This window comes from Notechis scutatus, chromosome 3 (genome assembly GCF_049901735.1).
Source record: "Notechis scutatus isolate UNSWTSFEM ecotype Mainland chromosome 3, rNotScu1.2, whole genome shotgun sequence".
In the NCBI taxonomy this organism is placed as follows: Eukaryota; Metazoa; Chordata; class Lepidosauria; order Squamata; family Elapidae; genus Notechis; species Notechis scutatus.
In genome coordinates, this window is record NC_142011.1 from 14,979,573 (window position 1) to 14,998,048 (window position 18,476).

Here is an 18,476-nt window from a genome sequence, read left to right on the forward strand (position 1 = left end):
ACATCTGGAAAACTGAAAATTACTCCCGACTCATCAACTGCAGGTTTTATAACATTTATCTAATTTTTTATCTATTCATCTTGTTCCTATCTAGGAATTTTCAAACAGTGAATATATTGCATAAAATCAAAGATGACTTTCCATTAAAAATAGAATTTTCATTTTTTAAGAGTTATCCTTGCTTAATATCAATTAGAAAAACTGAAAAGCAAAGCTCTTAAATAGCTCCATTGCTAAACACAGAACTTTTAAGCTGCAGGTTATAGTTAGATTTCATTTCACACTTAAGTCATTAGTACAACAGGTGTGCATAGGTGTGTGCCCTTCTGTCAGCAATCTTGTTATGGAGTAGATTAACAAATAATTGAATGAAATTGTAGAGGTATAAATATAATCACCTTCTTGCTATGTAAATACTACCTGCTGCAGTTATTAACTCCTTTTAGATGAACTCATTACAATTTTTGTGATTGCAATTTGCATTTTTTAAGTTTATCTGGAGAAATTTCTTCTATCAGTTACCATTTATAGTCTAGGTTTTTCACAAAATATCAAAGCTGCAGAGCATTACAATTTAATAAAAACAAGCACTGTTTTCCAACTTTATGTAATTAATTATGCTCAAGTGCAGTATTTGGTTCCAGAAGTTAGGTTTTTAAACCTGAAATCATTTATTCTAAATGGCAATATTCTTTGTTAATATTTTAAAAATTAAAAATGGGACAAACTTTATAAATGTAAATTGAGTGCCAATTGTTTGCAGAATATTGGGAAAAATACCAAATTCCTTTTCTGTTCAAGGAAATTAAATTTCAAAAAAATGCAGTTTTGGACTCACCATGCCTTTGCTTTATTAATGCCTCTTGAACATAAACTCTTAGTAAAAAATCACCCTTATAAGGACAAGGATGAAGAAAGGTTGAAATCTCAACACAGTAAGGATATAAGAATAGCCGATACAAATTTATAAATGCAGAAAATTTAATATGAACTACTGGATGCTTCCATAAGGACACCAAAAAGAAAAAAAGCATAAACAAGGAACATGATTACCTCAAATTACACTGGCTCATGACTCCTTCTATATGTTAACATGAAAAAAAAATTCAAGCATACCTTAAGCATACCAAATCACTCAGATTTGGTCAGATTCTTGCATCCTTGATTTTCTTGTAGATCCAATCCAAATGCTACGAAGTTTATAACTGTACTTCTCTCAAGTCTTTTCTCTCCTCACTTTAAATGTAACCTCAACAGATTAAGCTACTGCTGTCCCAACCCACGCTATTTATGAGTGCCGCATCCTTCTATCTTGGTTTTTATGCACTTGTGTTTTTATCAGTTGTCAAGGAAACACCAGATTTCTACTACTGCAGCTCTATGTTTAGATCAGTTATGGTAAAGACAATATTATCTTGAAATGTAGAGGTAACTCATCTAATTGCCCAATAGCCTTGAGATCACAATTTGTTGCTAACATTGAAGCATCCAGCTTTTTACAAAAAATGTTTTTGTTATTAGATGTTTAAATTTACAGAAAAGATAATTTTAACCTATATATTGTATTTATATATAAGTGTTTTTATTCCTGATAAATGAATAACTTGTAACTGCTCATATCCTCCATGGCAGCCATTTTGTGAAAATTACAAGGATATTTTGGCAATATTCCAAATATTTTTACCAGCCCCAAAAGACTTCTAAATTTGGGCTTCACTTGAAAAACCAAGCTGTCCAATCCTATCCACCACTACCACCAAACAGCATTTACTTTTTAAAGTTTTGTCATATGCCTGTCAACGTCTGCTCACATGCTAACCAAACAAAGAGAAATAGGGAAAAAAAATAACTCCCTAACTGTAGCATTATTGCAAAAATTATGGATAAAAAATTCAATGAGCCTTAAACAGAGCAATTAACCATGAGTAAACAATGACCCATTGTGCCGAGCCTTTTACTAGTAGAAAACATAGACAAGCAATAAGCTTTTAAAAAGCTAATTGCAAGAGGAACAATTGAAAGAAGTTACTTTGTTACTTCACAGATTAAACAAACAAAACATATAATCCTGGATTCTATTTCTAAAATCTCTAAAAAGGTCCAGAAACAAAATATACTCTACCTAAATTTGGAAACTGTGTATTTTTTTGTTGCATGTTACTTTTATAAGTAATATATTGAGGTAGTAGATTCAATAGATTTGGCAGTCATTTTAGCCGACTGTGCTATTTACAAGGTACAGAAGATATTGAAGATCTAACAGTCTGTACTCTTTAACAAATGTCATGAGAACTAACCTAGAACTAAAGAGAACTTTCCTGACAGTTAAGATTACACTGATTAATTGTATCAGGGGAATGGCTTGTCTCCAGAAGTTGGGGGTGGTCCAAAAGTACAGGTTTTTAAGGAGAGATTGGACAACCATTTGTCTGAAACAGCATAGGGCATGGTTGTCAAACTTGCAACGTCACAGTGTCACATGACATATTGACTTTTTTCCCTTCACTAAACCATTCACTAAACCACTAAAGCATGGCCAGTGCATGACTCATCTGGTCTGTGGGCCATGAGTTTGGCAGCCCTGATATAAGGTCTCCTGCTTGAGACCCCCGAGGTCATTTCCAACTCAGTTATTCTATTATTTACTGCAAAACTGAGGAATTATGACTGAATGCACTTTCTTACACAGCATAAAGTGTTATGTTTCCTTGTGCACTCAGCTGTATAATGAAACAAGAACTGATTCTTTTCTAGTAACTCTCCATATGTCAGCCAGCTGCATTTTGTACAACAAAGCTGTTCTATACTTTACATGCTAAATATACTTAAAGGACAATCAATATAAGCTTCTGAGGGCATAACTGTTTCAATGCAGCTACTTGGAAGAACTTATATGATTCACCCCCCCACCCCATGGGTTATTCATGTCAGTTAAACTATTATGAGTATATTCAGATATTTTTGTTTACTCAGTCAAATCCATTACAAGAAGTTGTGGTTATGATTACTAATTTACATACCTAAGAGAAGGATCACACAAACATAGCAGTAGATTATGTTTAATTTGTTGTCAACAGCTGTTTCAAAATAGTCCATGGGACAACTACACAAAGGAAATATGAAGAAGTTAGTCTAAATCAACAACTAAATCAATAACTCCTTACACTGGAAATCAATCACAATTTCTTTGATCTTCAAATAGTGACTTAACATATTTTAAATATTTTATTTCCCAATGTCCTTTGAATGAGTTCTAAATTTGCAAAAGTACAGTATTTTCCTGGAAACAGGTATCACAGAAATCAGTGGAATTCACTTTTGAGTAGACACATACAAAAATAAGCATATTTCATTTTTTAATTGATCTTATACAAATATACAGTATTCCCATAACCTTGCACACAAAACAATTTTGAAATGGCTTACAGATAAATAACAAACATAAGCTACCACCATTTTTAAAGACAAAAAATAAAAATATTAAAAATCTGTGGTAGATTTTAAAAAAACATTTTGAAGTAAATATAAAGCTTGGTTCCTTCTGTTTTTAAAGGCATGTCATATTCTGGTTTTCTTGGCTGCAATTCAAAAATTGTACACTGTTGCCTTCTTTTGTAATATTTTCCACATATTTAGAGCCTAGGATTTATTTCGTAGTGGTCTCTCATTCAACATTAATCAGGTCTCATGTCATCGGTGCCTACCCCCTTAAAAATTAGTTTCTAAAAGTGCATCCTGAATCTGTACTATCAACATTCCTAACCAAAACAACAGTAAAAAGGTAAATTATAAAATAAAATTTGTAAGAAAATCTCAACATTTTCAACTCTCGTCATTTATTCAGACCAAATGTCAAAGTCTGCATTCATACAGCAGGCTTATTATAATATACCTTTGGTTCTTAGTCCCTACACAACCCGCCTATATGCTTAGGCCCCTCCTATCTCAGTCAGGTCAGTACCATTCCAAAGTTTATCGGGGGGGTGGGGAGTGAACAAAACATCCCTTAACGGGAGCGAATATCTAAAAGCAGTTCGTACGGCTTCAGAAATATCAAATATTCTCAACTCTACCTGCACTTATCGAATAACGAAACTTAGACCAAGAAAATCACTATTCTTCCTTTCCCTCCGCCCCCCAAGGTAGAGACATCACGGCCCACTGTGAGGTGAGGAAGCGTCACGGTCCAAAATTCGCCTTCAAAGGCAGCCAAGATGGCGGCGGGCGATTGAGCACCAATACCCTCTCAGCGCCTGCGCGGAGGATCCGCCGGCGCGTGGCGCCACCGCGCCTTTAAAACTTTTATTCCCCTTATGACCGCTTTCTACCCACCACGGCGTGGAATGAACAGCCATGCCGTTGGCCGTGAGAGGTCAGAGAGCTGTGGCCCTGCTGCACTTCCTCTGCTTCCTCTGGGCGACCTTCGCCCTGACTCAAAATTTGGGGTTGCCCAAGCCGGTCCGGAAAGTGCACGACGACAGTTATGGCGGCCAATGGAAATATCTGACCTTCCTCAACCAGGTGGGCACGCGAAACGACAGGCGTTGTTGCGCTTGCCCAAATCAGTCTTAGCCCCTTCGCACGTGGCGGAGGAGGGGTTTTGGGTAGGATGAGCCAATGAGAGCGAAGCTAGGCGGGATGAGAGGGGAGTGAGCTTACCTTAAACGAAAGGGTCAGTTTAGTACACTTTGGGGTTGTAATGGAGATAGTTCCTTCATAAATGTGATTAGAGTTGGGCTACAAAATTCCCAGCCGACGGCCGTTCTGGCTGGGGATTCTGGAAAGTGCAGTCCAGAACATGTGGAAAGTTAACAGGCAGAGCAAAGAGTCTCTTAACAGATAATCAGAGTTGGAAAGGACCTTGTAGGTCATCTAGTCCAACCCCCTCCCCAAGCAGGAGACTCTACACCATTTCTGACAGATGGGAGTCCAGTCTCTTCTTGAAAGTCTCAAGTGATGGAGACTCTTAAATCAGTCTTCCCCGACCTGGTGTCCTCAGAAATAGGGAAAGGAAAACTAGTCCCAACACAAGCCTGAATTTTAGCAGCCAAATTTTGCCAGCTGTGGTTTTTAGCAATACTGAGTGATGAGTGGAATAAAAACTCAAGTTGGATTCATTTCAGTTGCACTTATAAGTAAGCATCTGGGTTTACTTGTATGTGTAATATTGTATGATTATTTAATTGATGTTTTGCAGGAACTGGTTTTTAGCAATATTGAATGATGTGATGTGGAATAAATACTCGGGTTGGATTCATTTGTATTACACTTATAAGTAAGCATTTGAGTTTACTTGTATGTATAATGTATTGATTCTTTAATTCATTGATTAAAATGTCTGGACGGTGTTTTAGGTCAATAAAATCCCACACCACTAGACTAACAAATAGTTTCTTTCCCTTATTATTATGTTCTCCTTATCCTTATGGCTCCTTATCTCTTTCTACTGCTAAAATCAGCCTGTCAGAATAACCATTGGGATCTTAGCTCAACTTGCCTGTATGTAAAAACCTGTTGCATTGCATTTCCACAAAAGTCTCTGCAGGATTTTCAAACCATGATGGGTACCTATGTCTCCCTTTGTGGCTAGATCAGTTGTAAAGCAATTATTTCTCTAATATGGATCCTCTGCTAAATGCTCAGATCGTCTTTGATCAACATAAAAACTAGGTAAACTTATGGCTTTTTTATGGTGATTCTGGGTACAAGAGACCAGAGACATATTGGAACCTGCTAGCTTGCAAGGATAAATTGTTGATCCCCTTCAATTGTTGCTGAGTTACTTTTGCCACCACATTGGAAATTCTACCAACTGCAATCCCAAAACATCAGCAAACCACTAGGTGAAGAGTAATTGATTTAAATGTAGATTCAGAGTTCTCACTTTTTAAATCTTTTCAAATACCTGATATAGTGTACTGAAGAAATCTTGATTAAGGGACTTAATAGAAGAGATAAATATAATAGAAGAGATAAAAATATCCCAAGTCATAGCTTTTAACTTTAAATTTTATTCTTGGATTATAAATAATAGAAAAAATGTATGCTTCACTTTGAATATAACTTCTTTGAATTCATAGCTTTTTCAGACATTGCTGTACTTATTGTGTGTCACAATTGATGCTGTAGCTCTGTTTGTCCCTTCCCAAGAAAAGAAAGTGTCATCTATAGTGCTGCCTATTAGAGATTTCATCTTCTCTGCATATGTATTCCCTGTTGGCTTAGTAAGTAATTATAATATCTGTTATTATTTAAATAATTCCATGCTGTACTTTAAGTGCATTAAATTGAGTCAGATTTACTTAAAGCAGAGGTGGGGGATGATGACCCCTTTATGACTTGTGGACTTCAAGTCCCAGAATTCCTGAGCACAGAATTTTGGGGAGTTGAAATCCATAAGTCATAAAAGGACCATCGTTCCACACCCATGCTTAAAGGTACATGAAATTTTAGATGGTTTTCTTAAGAACCACATGTTCCTTTCCATAATCACGGTAAACAAGTATATTGGCTTGTTTACTGATAAAATCAACAAAAGCAACATTGATTTCTCAATGGTAACCTCATCATGGTGGACATTTATTTTGTCCTCCTATATAGCACCAAATTTTTTTCCACTGTAGCATTTGCCTAAGAAAATTGGTGGCTTTGTTCCTTAAAGCAACTATCTTGGCCTGTTGAAGAACAGAAAACAAATAGTCAGTAAATGGTCAATTCTCATAATGAAGGGGCATAAACAAAGAGATGTGTGCAGAGCTCAGTGCTAGCAAAAGAAACATTGAAAAAGGCCTAGATTTGGCTTGGGAAAAACTTCTCGGGGGCTGGGGGTGACTGCTCCATTCTATGACCCTGCTTTCCTTCCTAGTTATGTGCCCCATAGTACTGAATGTGGAGTTCCCCCTCTGCTGCCCAGTATTCATGAATACACTACCACAGCACACAGGGAGATCATAAACAAACAAACACACAACATGCTACTTACACAAAAGAAAATAAACCTTCTATGGTCATTGCTGCTAAAGGGGTTAGAAAGAATTTTCTCTGCAGACTTTTATTATATATCAACTTACAATGGCTCATTTAGTGACCGTTCAAAGTTACATCATTGAAAAAAGTGACATGTCCATTTTTCACACTTACAACCGCTGTAGCTTCCCCATGGTAACATGACTTACATTTGAACGCTGGACAACTGACTCACATTTATGACAGTTGCAGTATCCCGGAGTCACATGATCCCCTTTTGCGACCTTCTGACAAGCAAAGTCAATGGGGAAACCATATTCACTTAACATCCACGTTATTAATGTAACAACTGCAGTGATTGACTTAACAAATGTGGCAAGCAAAGTCATAAAATGGGGCAAAACATTTACTTAACACATTTCTCACTTAACAACATAAATTTTGGGCTCAGTTATGGTCATAAGTTAAGGACTACTTGTATTAAACCATCTTGCTTCATTCCAAAACTCTTATAATGAAGATATTGCCATTTGAGGTATATAGAAAGGAGCTCAAGAGGATAAGTAAGATAGCTTTTACTATTCTATTTTACTTAGAAATATGAGCCAGTTTGATGTAGTGGTTAAGGTACAACACTAGACACTCAGAGACTGAGTTCTAGTCCCTCCTTAAGCACAAAATCAGGTAAGGGCCCTTGGGCCCTTGACTCTCGCTATACCCTAGGAAGGAAGCGATTGCAAACCACATATGAAAATGCTGCCAAAATTAGAGAGACTTGTTCAATGGCCAATGCCCAAGCAGTTGCCAGGAATCAGCACTGGCTAAAAGGCACTAAAAATGTATTTTTGAATAGTTTTTATAAAATATCTCTGACATCTACTAGTAAAGATATACTTGTGCATAGTTTTAAGTAAAAAAAAACAACAGCAAATAGAGTGGGATTTCCGCTCAAATAGTAGGGACCAAAATACACATTGAGCCGTGTTCATTTGTGAAGAGTCCTAAAATGGGGTTTTCAAACTTTTTTAGGGGGTTAATTAAAAAATAAATTCTTGATCAAAAGACAGAGCTCAAATGGTAAAAATGGGCAATGAAGTGAAACTTGTATACCTTATTATTTATTTATGAAACTTTATGTGTTAAACTTATTTGCATGTCACAAAATTGAAATCTCCAATTATTAGCTCTGAAATTTCCTCCTGATTTCCAATGTACAAAAATTATAATTTGAATTTTATAATTACTGTACTTTGGGAAGTTAATGTTTCAGCCAAGTAGGTCAGTGTTCTGTGCCTATGTGTTTTCTTTAAAAGATTGCTAGAAATGTCCTTTTTTTTTTCTCCTTCCTGGCCTAGTTCTGGAAAAATTGCCTCTATAGATCAGCTATTTGTATTTCAGATGAGAATTTCATTGGCAGCAATAGCAGATTTAAAATGCAAATAAAATTTGACAGCAATTTTTATTAATAGAGTAGGGAGAAAAGTTTAATTTTCTCATCCATCCTACTTACTTTATTTATTTATTTTATTGTATTATGTAAATCTATCTTTACATAACAAAATATAGTGTTAAAATTACATAATATTTAGTTTTGATTCTTTAAAGCAAAGAGGGTTGCTCTGAAATTGAGAAGGAGAGGGCTTATAAATTAAACAACTAATAATTCAGCAAATTGATATCCACCTGACTCCCCGTGAATTTACAGGTGCAGATACAATGTATGTTGCACTGCATGATCCAGAATATGTTTGAAGGCATATGTTTATCTGGAGAAAACGATAACCATCTTATGTTCATACACATACAAAGGCAAACTTTGTAAGATGGTGACTACCAGATATCTAAAAAATTTCCAACATTTGAGGTTCCCATTAATGTTCAGGTGTTTTCTCTCAGTTTGTAGCTGTTGCTTTCTGGGGCCTTTATGCAATTGACAGAGAACTAGTGTATCCTAAAGAGCTGGACGATGTTAATCCGGATTGGCTTAACCACACCATGGTAAGTATTTGAAGCTTAGGGTCTTCTTGTGGCACATGCAATTTGTTATGAATTAGATTATCAGCATTTTAAATGGCCAGTCGTATCTTGAGGACTGTCTGTATTCACATAGCCTTTTCAAAAGGAATGCTATAACTTGACAGGATCTTCTGTTTTCAGAAAAAATACCTTGAAAGTATTTTTCTTGCAATAATGCTGGAACAGAAAAGCAATAGCAATAAAACTCAGAACTATTTATTTTATTTATTTTATTTGCCAATTGTTTACAAGATAATAAGTATAAATGTATACATAGTTGTGAATACATGAAATGGGTACATATAAGAAAAATAAAAGAATAAGAGAAACAATAGGACAGGGACGGTAGGCACGTTGGTGCGCTTATGCACGCCCCCACTTGATAGTGCTTTACCGCCCTCTCTAAGCAGTTTACAGAATCAGCATATTGACCCAAACAATCTTGATCCTCATTTTGCTGACCTTGGAAAGATGGAAAGCTCAGTCAACTTTGAGCTGGTCACAATCGAACTCCAGGCTGTGAACAGAGTTTGCCTGCAATATTGCATTCTAACCCCTGTGCCACCATGACTTCTAGTGATCTGAAACCAGACTAAGAAGCAATACAACTGCTTTTCTTTCCATACATCATACTTTTATGTTCTCCTTTTGCTTTTTAGCACACTACTATCCTGCCGCTGCTTTTCATAGAGCTGGTTATATGTTCACATAAGTATCCTCCTAGATGGAAAGGAATATTGGGACTTGGCATCTTTTCAGCTGTATACCTATCATGGTAGGTGTTCATTGTTTGAGAAATGTATTTACATTTAAAACATTTTATTCATTTTGCTCAGGTGTTTCTTTTGTATTACCTGGGAGGGAAGGAGGAAGGCAAGAAAAGAGAGAGGAGAGGAGAGAGGAGCAATTGTTTTTTTCTGAACAACTGAATAATTCTTCCAGAATATTTAAAAACACTATATAAATTTGCAGGCAAAATTATAACAGTAATATATATGGTTTCACTGCCACTTATGTATCTATCATAAATCTAGTACCTCAATCTTTCATGGACTATGGAACCAGTAGCATTCAGATATTGCTGACTTCAACTCCAAGTAGCCCAAATCCATCTTTCACAACAGTAATGGAAATCTGGAAGTAGTAGTATCTGAAAGATAACAGATTCACCATTAGGAAGCAGTCATTGTCAAGCATTTTGTCTCCTAGGATTTAAATAGGAATAGTTAACCTTTCTTTCCTCTTGCTTTTGGGCCCTTTGGATCCTTTACTGTTTTAATACTTCATTATTATAACTTTGTAATCTTAGCCCAAATATTTTCAGATAACCTCAAAATAGATACAATATTTAATCTGTTTTGGCTTCTTGTATTTCATTATGATGTTTGTCTTGCTTTGTTTTAGGATAATTTGGATACATCATGTAGCAGGGATTTGGGCTTATCCAGTTTTAGGAGTGCTTGGCCTACTTGGAAAGGCAATATTTCTCTCTGTCGCTTTGGGCATAATGTTCATCTTCTATTTCCTTGGGGAGCACCTAACAAAATGGTTGTGGGGTAAATTATGCTTTTTTCCCTCTTTTTCTACATTTCCAGCGCCCTGTCTGCTTACACTTTTCCAGGATTTAATGTGTTCATGAGATAAGCATTTTTCAGTTTGTTTTTCATTAAGAAAGAATCTTGTACCAGTCATAATGATTACCAGTGCAATGCAAGGTACTGGTTATCATCTCTGTAGCCCTTCAAGATATAGGATCTGATTACTCAAGGGGCTGCCTGTCTTTTATAGTTGCTACCTGTCAGGGGTAGATCAGACTGGTGAAACTACTGGTTCGGTGATTTATGATTTGTGGTTCTGTGTCTGCTGCTCTTCAGAGCTACTGGTTCTACAGAGCCGGACAGAACTGGTAGAATCCCACCCTGCTACCTGTGCCATCTGGCAGTCAGCATGCTTTGGGCACCTTTGATTAAGTGAAGACATCTGACGGAACTCAGGAAATAGGCCTTCTCTGCCCTAGCAGTTGCCCTCTGCAATAACATCCTGTTAAAGTCTCTGCCTTAATCTTATTAGACAAGCTCTTAAGAGTTGCTCAAGACCAGTGATGGCAAGCCTTTTGGGCTCAAAGATGTGTCAAAGATGCAGAAAATGCCTATCTTGGCTCTGTTGGTATCTCTCTCTCACACACACACAAATACCCAAAGAAAAGAGAAACAATTCTCTATCACCCCTCTATCACCTAGATTAGGGGTGTCAAACTTGATTGAGGACTGCATCATGGTTATGTTTGACCTTAGGCGGCTGGCCGTGGTCAGGGTGGGCATGGCCAGCTCGACATCACTCGTGTCAGGGTGCGCCTGTGGCGGCCCAAGCACTCTGCCCGCAAAAACGGGCTCCCAAACTCCATTTTTAACTGCGACAGCCTCCTGCAACCCTCTGCCAGCGATACGGAACTCAGGAGGACCGCAGGCAGCTCTCCCAGGCTCCATTTTCGCTGGCAGAGACACTGCAAGTGTTTGCTGTTTCCAGGACAACTCCACAGGCCAGATCTAAGCACCCCGCAGGCCGCATCAGGCCCCCAGGCCTTGAGTTTGACCTACATCACTCTGAACAACACCACTCAATGGCAGTGTCAAGGCTGGCCTGAAATAATTTCTAAAGGGTCTGGAGGCTACATGAGGGTGCACACCATTCTCATGTGACCTCCGCAGCCTCTGAAAATCGAGAATGGTGCGTGCTTTCAAAAATAGTTGTTGGGCATTAGTGCATGCTGGCATGTCACCAAAACGTCAGTTTTGTCACCTTTCACAGGTGTGCCATAGGTTTGCCATCACTGTCCTAAACCTTGGACTAGAATGAGTGGCAGACCCCTTGTGATTGATTGCATGGTCGTTTCTCCAGACACTCCTTTTATACTATTGCATTTAATGTAACTTCTTTTAAATTGTGCATATTGTACACCACCAAAAGTTCATAATTGATCTGGGTGCCTTATTCATTTAATAACGTTTTTAAAAATAAAAAGGGATGGACTTTCAGCTACCTGAATATGAAGTAGTTCGGCTAACACCCCCTCTTCAATTACACAGATTTCACTTTCCTGGCTCTCTCAAAATCAACCTAAATTCAGTGTGCACTACTAGGACCTTGGAGAAGACCACATGCTTACCTAACTGTTAATGGTGCAACAGGTGGCTATCACGGAAAGAGTCCCCTTCTCTGAAGGGCTTTCTTTGGAGAGACCCCTTAGCATCCTCAGTGAATGTACTTAGAGGCCAGGCTTCCTTTTCTGGTAGGCATTTAATTTTTTAATATTTTCACTAGTTTATGTAAATATTTGTGAAATAGAAAAGAACCCTGGTTATCATGAGCAGCTGAGCCCAATGCAGTAGTCCTTGTGTAATTCAGCAATTGGAAGAAGGAAAGTTTTGGCCATAAATTTGTAGGGATTTCTTCCATATATAAAGGGAAACAAGTCGGGAGGTCTTTCTATCCATGCCACAGTGACATAAATTACTATGCTAAGTTTATTTTATTTATTTATTTGTCAATTTTGAAAGTTTGCAGAATAGCCAAATAGTTTTAACATTCTGTTTATCTTTTATTCCCCTACAGCAAGGCGTAGAAAGAAGTGCATGTAGAGAAGACCCCGAGAAAGACATCAGTTCATTAAAAGGGCAAGCTCACTCAATGGAATACAGTGCAACTTGAACCTAGAAAACATTATTGATTGTAACTGGTTCTTACTGTTTACAGGGGAAAAAATAACATTTTCTCAATCTCCTCATTTGGAGCAGAAGGGAAGAATCTTGGGTCTTCCAGATGTTGTTGATCCACAGTTCCCAGCAATGCCAGTTACTGTGGCTTCAAGAAAGGGGAATTGTTTTAATCAACAGCAGTTTGGAAGGCCACAAGCTCCCGATTCATACAGTAAAAAGCCATGGCAAAAGCTGGATCCTAAAGTGGGTCAGACAGGCAAGTACAGGTAGTCCTCGACTTACAACAGTTCACTTAGTGACCATTCAAAGTTACAACAGCACTGAAAAAAGAAGACTTCTGGCCGTTTTTCACACTTATGACCTTTGTAGCAATCCCCCCGATGATCGTGTGATCAAAATTCAGATGGGTGGCAACTGGTTCATACTTACGACCGTTGCAGTGTTCCAGGGTCGTGTGATTCCTTTTGTAACCTTTTGACAAGCCAAGTCAGTGGGGAAGCCAGATTCACTTAACTTAAGTGTTACTGATTTATCAACTGCAGAGATTCACTCGACAACTGTGGCAAGAAATGTTGTAAAATGGGGCAAAACTCATGTAACAAATGTCTCACTTAACAACAGAAATGTTGGGCTCGGTAAAGAGCTTAGAAAACTTTAGTGCCTATCTGACACCCTTTAGGATCCAGCTTCTTCCCTGGCCATTGGCTGCCTGTTTCTGCTTTTTCTTCAGGTCCTGAATGCTGGAGAAAGATTTTCTTTGCTTGCTTGCTTCCTTTCCTCTTCTATTCAGCACCGGGGTCAAGATAAATAACTTACAGGTTTTGTCACCCTCTTTCCAGGCATTCAGTAATACAGCAAATGAAGTTTTAAAAAAAGATAGAGAGCTGTTTTTGCTTAAAGGATAGAGATTGGAGAGCAGAGGGTTAAGGTTGGGGTTAGGGTTATCATTAGGATTATCATGACTATGAGATCATGTCACCACTAGTTCTTTGCTGCATTAGACTAGAGATAACCTAGTTCCTGCAACTGTTCGTCCACTTTATTTTACAGTCCCCTAATCATCTTTGTTGCTCTTCTCTGCACTCTTTCTAGAATCTTGACAACTTATTTGGGACAATGGTGACCAAACTAGACACAGTATTCCAAGCATAGACTTACCAGTGCAGTATAAAGTGATTCTAACACTTCACATGATCTTGATATCATCCCTCTGTTTATTCAGCCTAGGACTGCATTGGCTTTTTTGACACCTGCAGCACACTGCTGGCTCATACTTAAGTAGATGTCCAACAGGACATATAGATTCTTCTTTGCCTATACAAGTCTATATTCTGATATAGCCAAATATGGATGGCTATTTTGACTTGTTCTCCTAATCGGTCTTTTGCAGTACTGTTTTTGTTAGACTGGACTTTTTTTTCTCTAAGATTGTCAGGATTTTGGAGAAGTTCTACAGAGCAACCCATGTTTTATTTGTTATTAAAACTATTTAGACTTACTGTCAGAATTAATCTAGAGTGTAATTTTCAAATGTCAGGATTAGCAAACAGTCATAATATTTTCAATTTACATCTTGAAAAACAAAATGCTTATGAAAATTCCTTTGGTGCAATATATATAGAGCTTTCTATTAGTTTATTTCCAAAAGGGGTAAGAGGGAAGTGCTGTGTTAAGTACAGCCACACCACATGTTTAATGACATGTTTACTGCCTCTATTTTGTTCCATTATGTTAGTTCTTGAATACTGAAACAATTTACTTCTCCAGCATGCCATTTATTGTCATGGTGTCCATTATTGTTTTTAGCCATTTTCAGACATGATTTCCTTCATGTACAAAGCAGATGAAAACTAATTAAAAGCCCATTTCTTTAAAAAAACATGTTGGTTAAATATACTCTTTAATAACAAAAAGTGCATAAAATATTGGATATTGTTGTTCTTAACACTTAGAAACCTGACACCTTTTTCCTTAATGTCATGTTTAATCATTTTCAGACTTGGCAACTTTAAGATGCTGACTGGGAAATTCTGGGAGTTGAAGCACACACATCTTAAAGTTGCCAAGTAATTTTGATTAAAGAGCCCACAGATACTGTAGATATTGAAAGTCTACACACCACTGTTAAAATGCCAGGTTTTTGAGATGTAAAAAAAATCATACCAAGATAAATTATTTCAGAATTTATCCACCTTTAATATAACATAAAAGCTGTTCAATGTATTTATTGTTAAATTTATTTGCTACCTATCTTACTATGGGGCTACATTGTGCAACAAACTGAAATCTTTTAGGGGGATAAAAGTAACAATAAAAATGTACAATAATGTGGTTGCATAAGTGTGCATATCCTAAAACTAATGGAATGGGAATGAGAATGGGGATGGGATGGGATGGGATGGGATAGAACAGAACAGAACAGAATAGGAAAGAATAGAATAGAGAGAAGGAATAGAATAGAATAGAATAGAATAGAATAGAATAGAATAGAATAGAATAGGGAGAAGGAATAGAATAGGAATAGAATAGAAAAGAATAGGAAAGAATAGAATAGAAAAGGAAAGAATAGAGTAGAATAGCATAGCATAGCATAGAATAGCATAGAATAGAATAGGAATAGAATAGAATAGAATAGAATAGAATAGAATAGAATAGAATAGAATAGAATAGAATAGAATAGAATAGCAGAGTTATTGGAAGGGACCTTGGAGGTCTTCTAGTCCAACCCCTCCTCAGGCAGGAAACCCTATACCCGTGATAGCAAACCTATGGCACATATGCTAGAGATGGCATGCAGAACCCTCTCTGTGGGCATGCATGCCGTCGCCAGCTGTTCTTCTGGTTTCCAGTGCTCACTGGGCAGCTCCTTAGTTGTCTCTTTGATTTGTTGAAGCACTTGGATTTTTATGACAGCACTCAGTCTTTTGGTGTAGGATTATGGCCTATCTTGCCTTGGGAATCTTTGCCCGTTCTTGCAAAAGCACTCCAAATCTGTCAGTGTGCAAAGTCATCTCTTATGTACAGGCCTCTTCAGGTTTTCAATTGGATTCAGATCTTGGTTCTGGCTGGGTCATTCCAGAACTTTGATCTTCTTCTGGTGAAGCTGTTCTTTTGTTGGTTTGGAGTTATGCTTTGAGTTGTTTTTGTGTTGAACAGGGAATTTCCTTTTTATCTTCAGCATGTTAACAGAAGCCTGAAGATTTTTTTGCCGAAATTGATTGATATTTGGAACTGTTTATAATTTCCTGAGTAAAGCCTCAGTTCCAGCTGAAGAAAAGCAGCCCCAAAGTCTAATGTTGCCACCACTATGCTTCACTGTGAGCATGGGGTAATTTCAGATTTTCCTATATCCCACAGGCTTTATATAAAATGTAAACAATAGAAAATTAATAAAACTATGAAGTTTTATTAATTTTCTATTGTTTACATTGTGTTACTGCTTAATTAACATCATCTACGTTATTTTATTTGCTTAGCAGTACAGATTGCATTCTTAATCTCCACCCCTTTTTTCCGAACAGTGGTAGAATAAGTTCTCCATTTGATAATATTCTGTATCTTCTTTCTATTTAAGTTTAATATGAGTGTCTGAAAGGGACACTTTCTGTTGGATCACAGATTGAATCAGAATGAAGGAGATGATGTCCCCCATTCTCAAGAAGCCATTGTTGGAACTAACAGTATTAGACAACCTTTGTCCAGTCTAACTACCCTTTTAAGGAAGTTTGTTGGCAGGGTGGTCAGCACACAAGTAGCAGGTTCTAGTCCTTCCTTCGTTCCCCTGCTTCTCTGTATGTTTTCCAAAACTCTAGTTCTGAGATGCTGACTGTTTTTTTTAAAAGGTATGTTATGTTTATAGTTTTTCTAATTATATTTATGTTTCTATCATTTATGTTTTCATCAAAAAAAATTATTTCGTAGGAAAACAAGAGCATCCCTTGTTAGAAAACAAATGTTTTCATAAATCGCATGAATTCTGAAAAGAATATTATGACTCATTCCTGAGAATGAGTCACTCAGCAGAAGTTCCATAGTGAACAAGTTGTCCTTGAACTGCCTAGTAATGTTCTTCATTAGTATATCAGATATTTCCCCCCTTTAAGTTGAATCCTGCATGATAACTACTGCCTAAATAAACATGATGGGTTGGAAGACAATTGTGGAGAACTGCAAATGTTTTTGAATTCTTAAGGATTTATTGTTGCCACATTACCTTAGGAACAATGGTAGGAATCCAAAGCTGTGCTTAATGTGGAAGAGACCAGAGAAGCAATCCACACACTTCCTCTTCTTATAAACACCAAGGGTCTTTGAAGTTCTAATCTGGAAACTGAGGATCTCTCTGGGGTAGCAAAAGAGGCAAAAATTGCCAAAGAAAGAATAAATCTTCCCTTATTCCTCGTCTACATTAGGCAACCATCTGGTGAACATTAGCATCCTTCCATTCATGTAATGGCCAATCTGGATCCACTATAAAGGCTGCATTCACACAACATGTGAAGGAAATATTTTACAAACTATCACACCATATCTTGGCATGACTTGTGAATCCATCTGGAATGTTTGATCCGTTTTGCCAAAAATACATACATGTGTTTCAGAAATAGCACAGAAATCTCACAGCATAACATTAGAATTACCTCCATTGAATAGTTATATAAATCCCTTTTTCTGGACCAGCGGTCGCCACTGGTGGGCCTCGAGAAAATTTTGGTGGGCTGCAGAGAAATGTCACCCCCCCCCAAAGCAATTAATCCAGGCTGCTCGGAAGGCTGCGCCACCCACATGGCCCGCAGGAACCTTCCCCACCCACTCACTCCTTACCCAGCAAACTTGCCTACTAAATTGCTATTTACAAGTCATAGCAGAGAGTTCTGACAAAATGTGATCCACTGAAGAAGGAAGTGACAACCCACTCCAGTATCTTTGCCATGAAAACCCCATCGACAGTACCAAAAGGCAAAAAGATATGATGCTGGAAAATGGCTGCCCCTCAGGTCGGAAGGTGTCCAATATGCTACTGGGGAAGAGCAGAGGGCTAGTACTAGTAGCGCCAGAAAGAGTGAAGCGACTGGGCCAAAGCCGAAAGGATGCTCAGCTTTGGATGCATCTGGTGGTGAAAAGAAACTTCGATGCTGTAAAGATTTATTCTCCATAGGAACCTGGAATGTAAGATCCATGAATCAAAGCAAGCTGGATATGGTCAAACAAGAGATGACAAGACTGAACATCGACATCTTAACAATCAGTGAACTAAAATGGACAGGAATGGGTGAATTTAATTCAGATGACCATCAGGCATACTACTGCGGGCAAGAATCTCTCAGAAGAAATGGGGTACCTTCATAGTCAATAAAAGAAAAGAGTAGGAAAAGCAATACTGGTATACAATCTCCAAAATGACAGAATGACCTCAGTTCAAATCCAAGGCAAACAATTCAATATCACAGTAGTCCAAGTCTTTGCCCCAACCACTGGTGCTGAAGAGGATGAAATTGACTGGTTCTATGACGCCCTTTAGCACCTTATAGAATTAACACTAAAAAATAATGTCCTTATCATCATGGAGGATTGGAATGCTAAAGCAGGAAGCCAAAAGATAACAGGAATAACAGGCAAGTTTGGCCTTGGAGTACAAAATGAAGCAGGAAGGCCTGGAGGAACGTTGTCCATGGGGTTGTGATGGATCGGACACGACTTCACAACTAACAAGAAGAAGCTTCAAAAAGTAATTCTCAGGTATTGTAAATAATTCATTTTAGAAAAAATATTATTTAC

At 37.6% G+C, this 18,476-nt stretch overlaps 2 protein-coding genes across 4 annotated transcripts in view; one reads left to right on the forward strand and one right to left on the reverse strand.

Moving 5' to 3' along the window:
• ZNF831 (zinc finger protein 831) overlaps positions 1 to 1,499 on the reverse strand; it is a 59,188-nt gene extending 57,689 nt beyond the window's left edge. The window contains exon 1 of the mRNA XM_087959224.1: positions 1,117 to 1,499. Within this exon, the coding sequence (XP_087815350.1) occupies positions 1,117 to 1,125 (9 nt within the window). The 5' untranslated portion in view covers positions 1,126 to 1,499. The remainder of the gene's footprint in view (positions 1 to 1,116) is intronic.
• Positions 1,500 to 4,177: 2,678 nt separating this feature from the next.
• LOC113410330 (androgen-induced gene 1 protein-like) lies at positions 4,178 to 15,080 on the forward strand. 3 transcript variants are annotated; one of them, XR_015748427.1, is made up of 7 exons: positions 4,178 to 4,521; positions 6,081 to 6,224; positions 8,863 to 8,964; positions 9,642 to 9,757; positions 10,387 to 10,538; positions 12,069 to 12,271; positions 12,595 to 15,079. XR_015748427.1 is itself a non-coding variant. In XM_087959242.1 (6 exons), exons 1-6 carry the CDS (start codon positions 4,354 to 4,356, stop codon positions 12,618 to 12,620), a joined length of 708 nt encoding a protein of 235 aa, XP_087815368.1. In that variant the 5' UTR covers positions 4,178 to 4,353; the 3' UTR covers positions 12,621 to 15,079. The 3 variants fall into 3 exon arrangements, 1 of the variants encoding a protein (XP_087815368.1); XR_015748428.1 differs by lacking the exon at positions 6,081 to 6,224 and having other exon boundaries at positions 12,595 to 15,080; XM_087959242.1 differs by lacking the exon at positions 12,069 to 12,271.
• Positions 15,081 to 18,476: the final 3,396 nt, after the last annotated feature.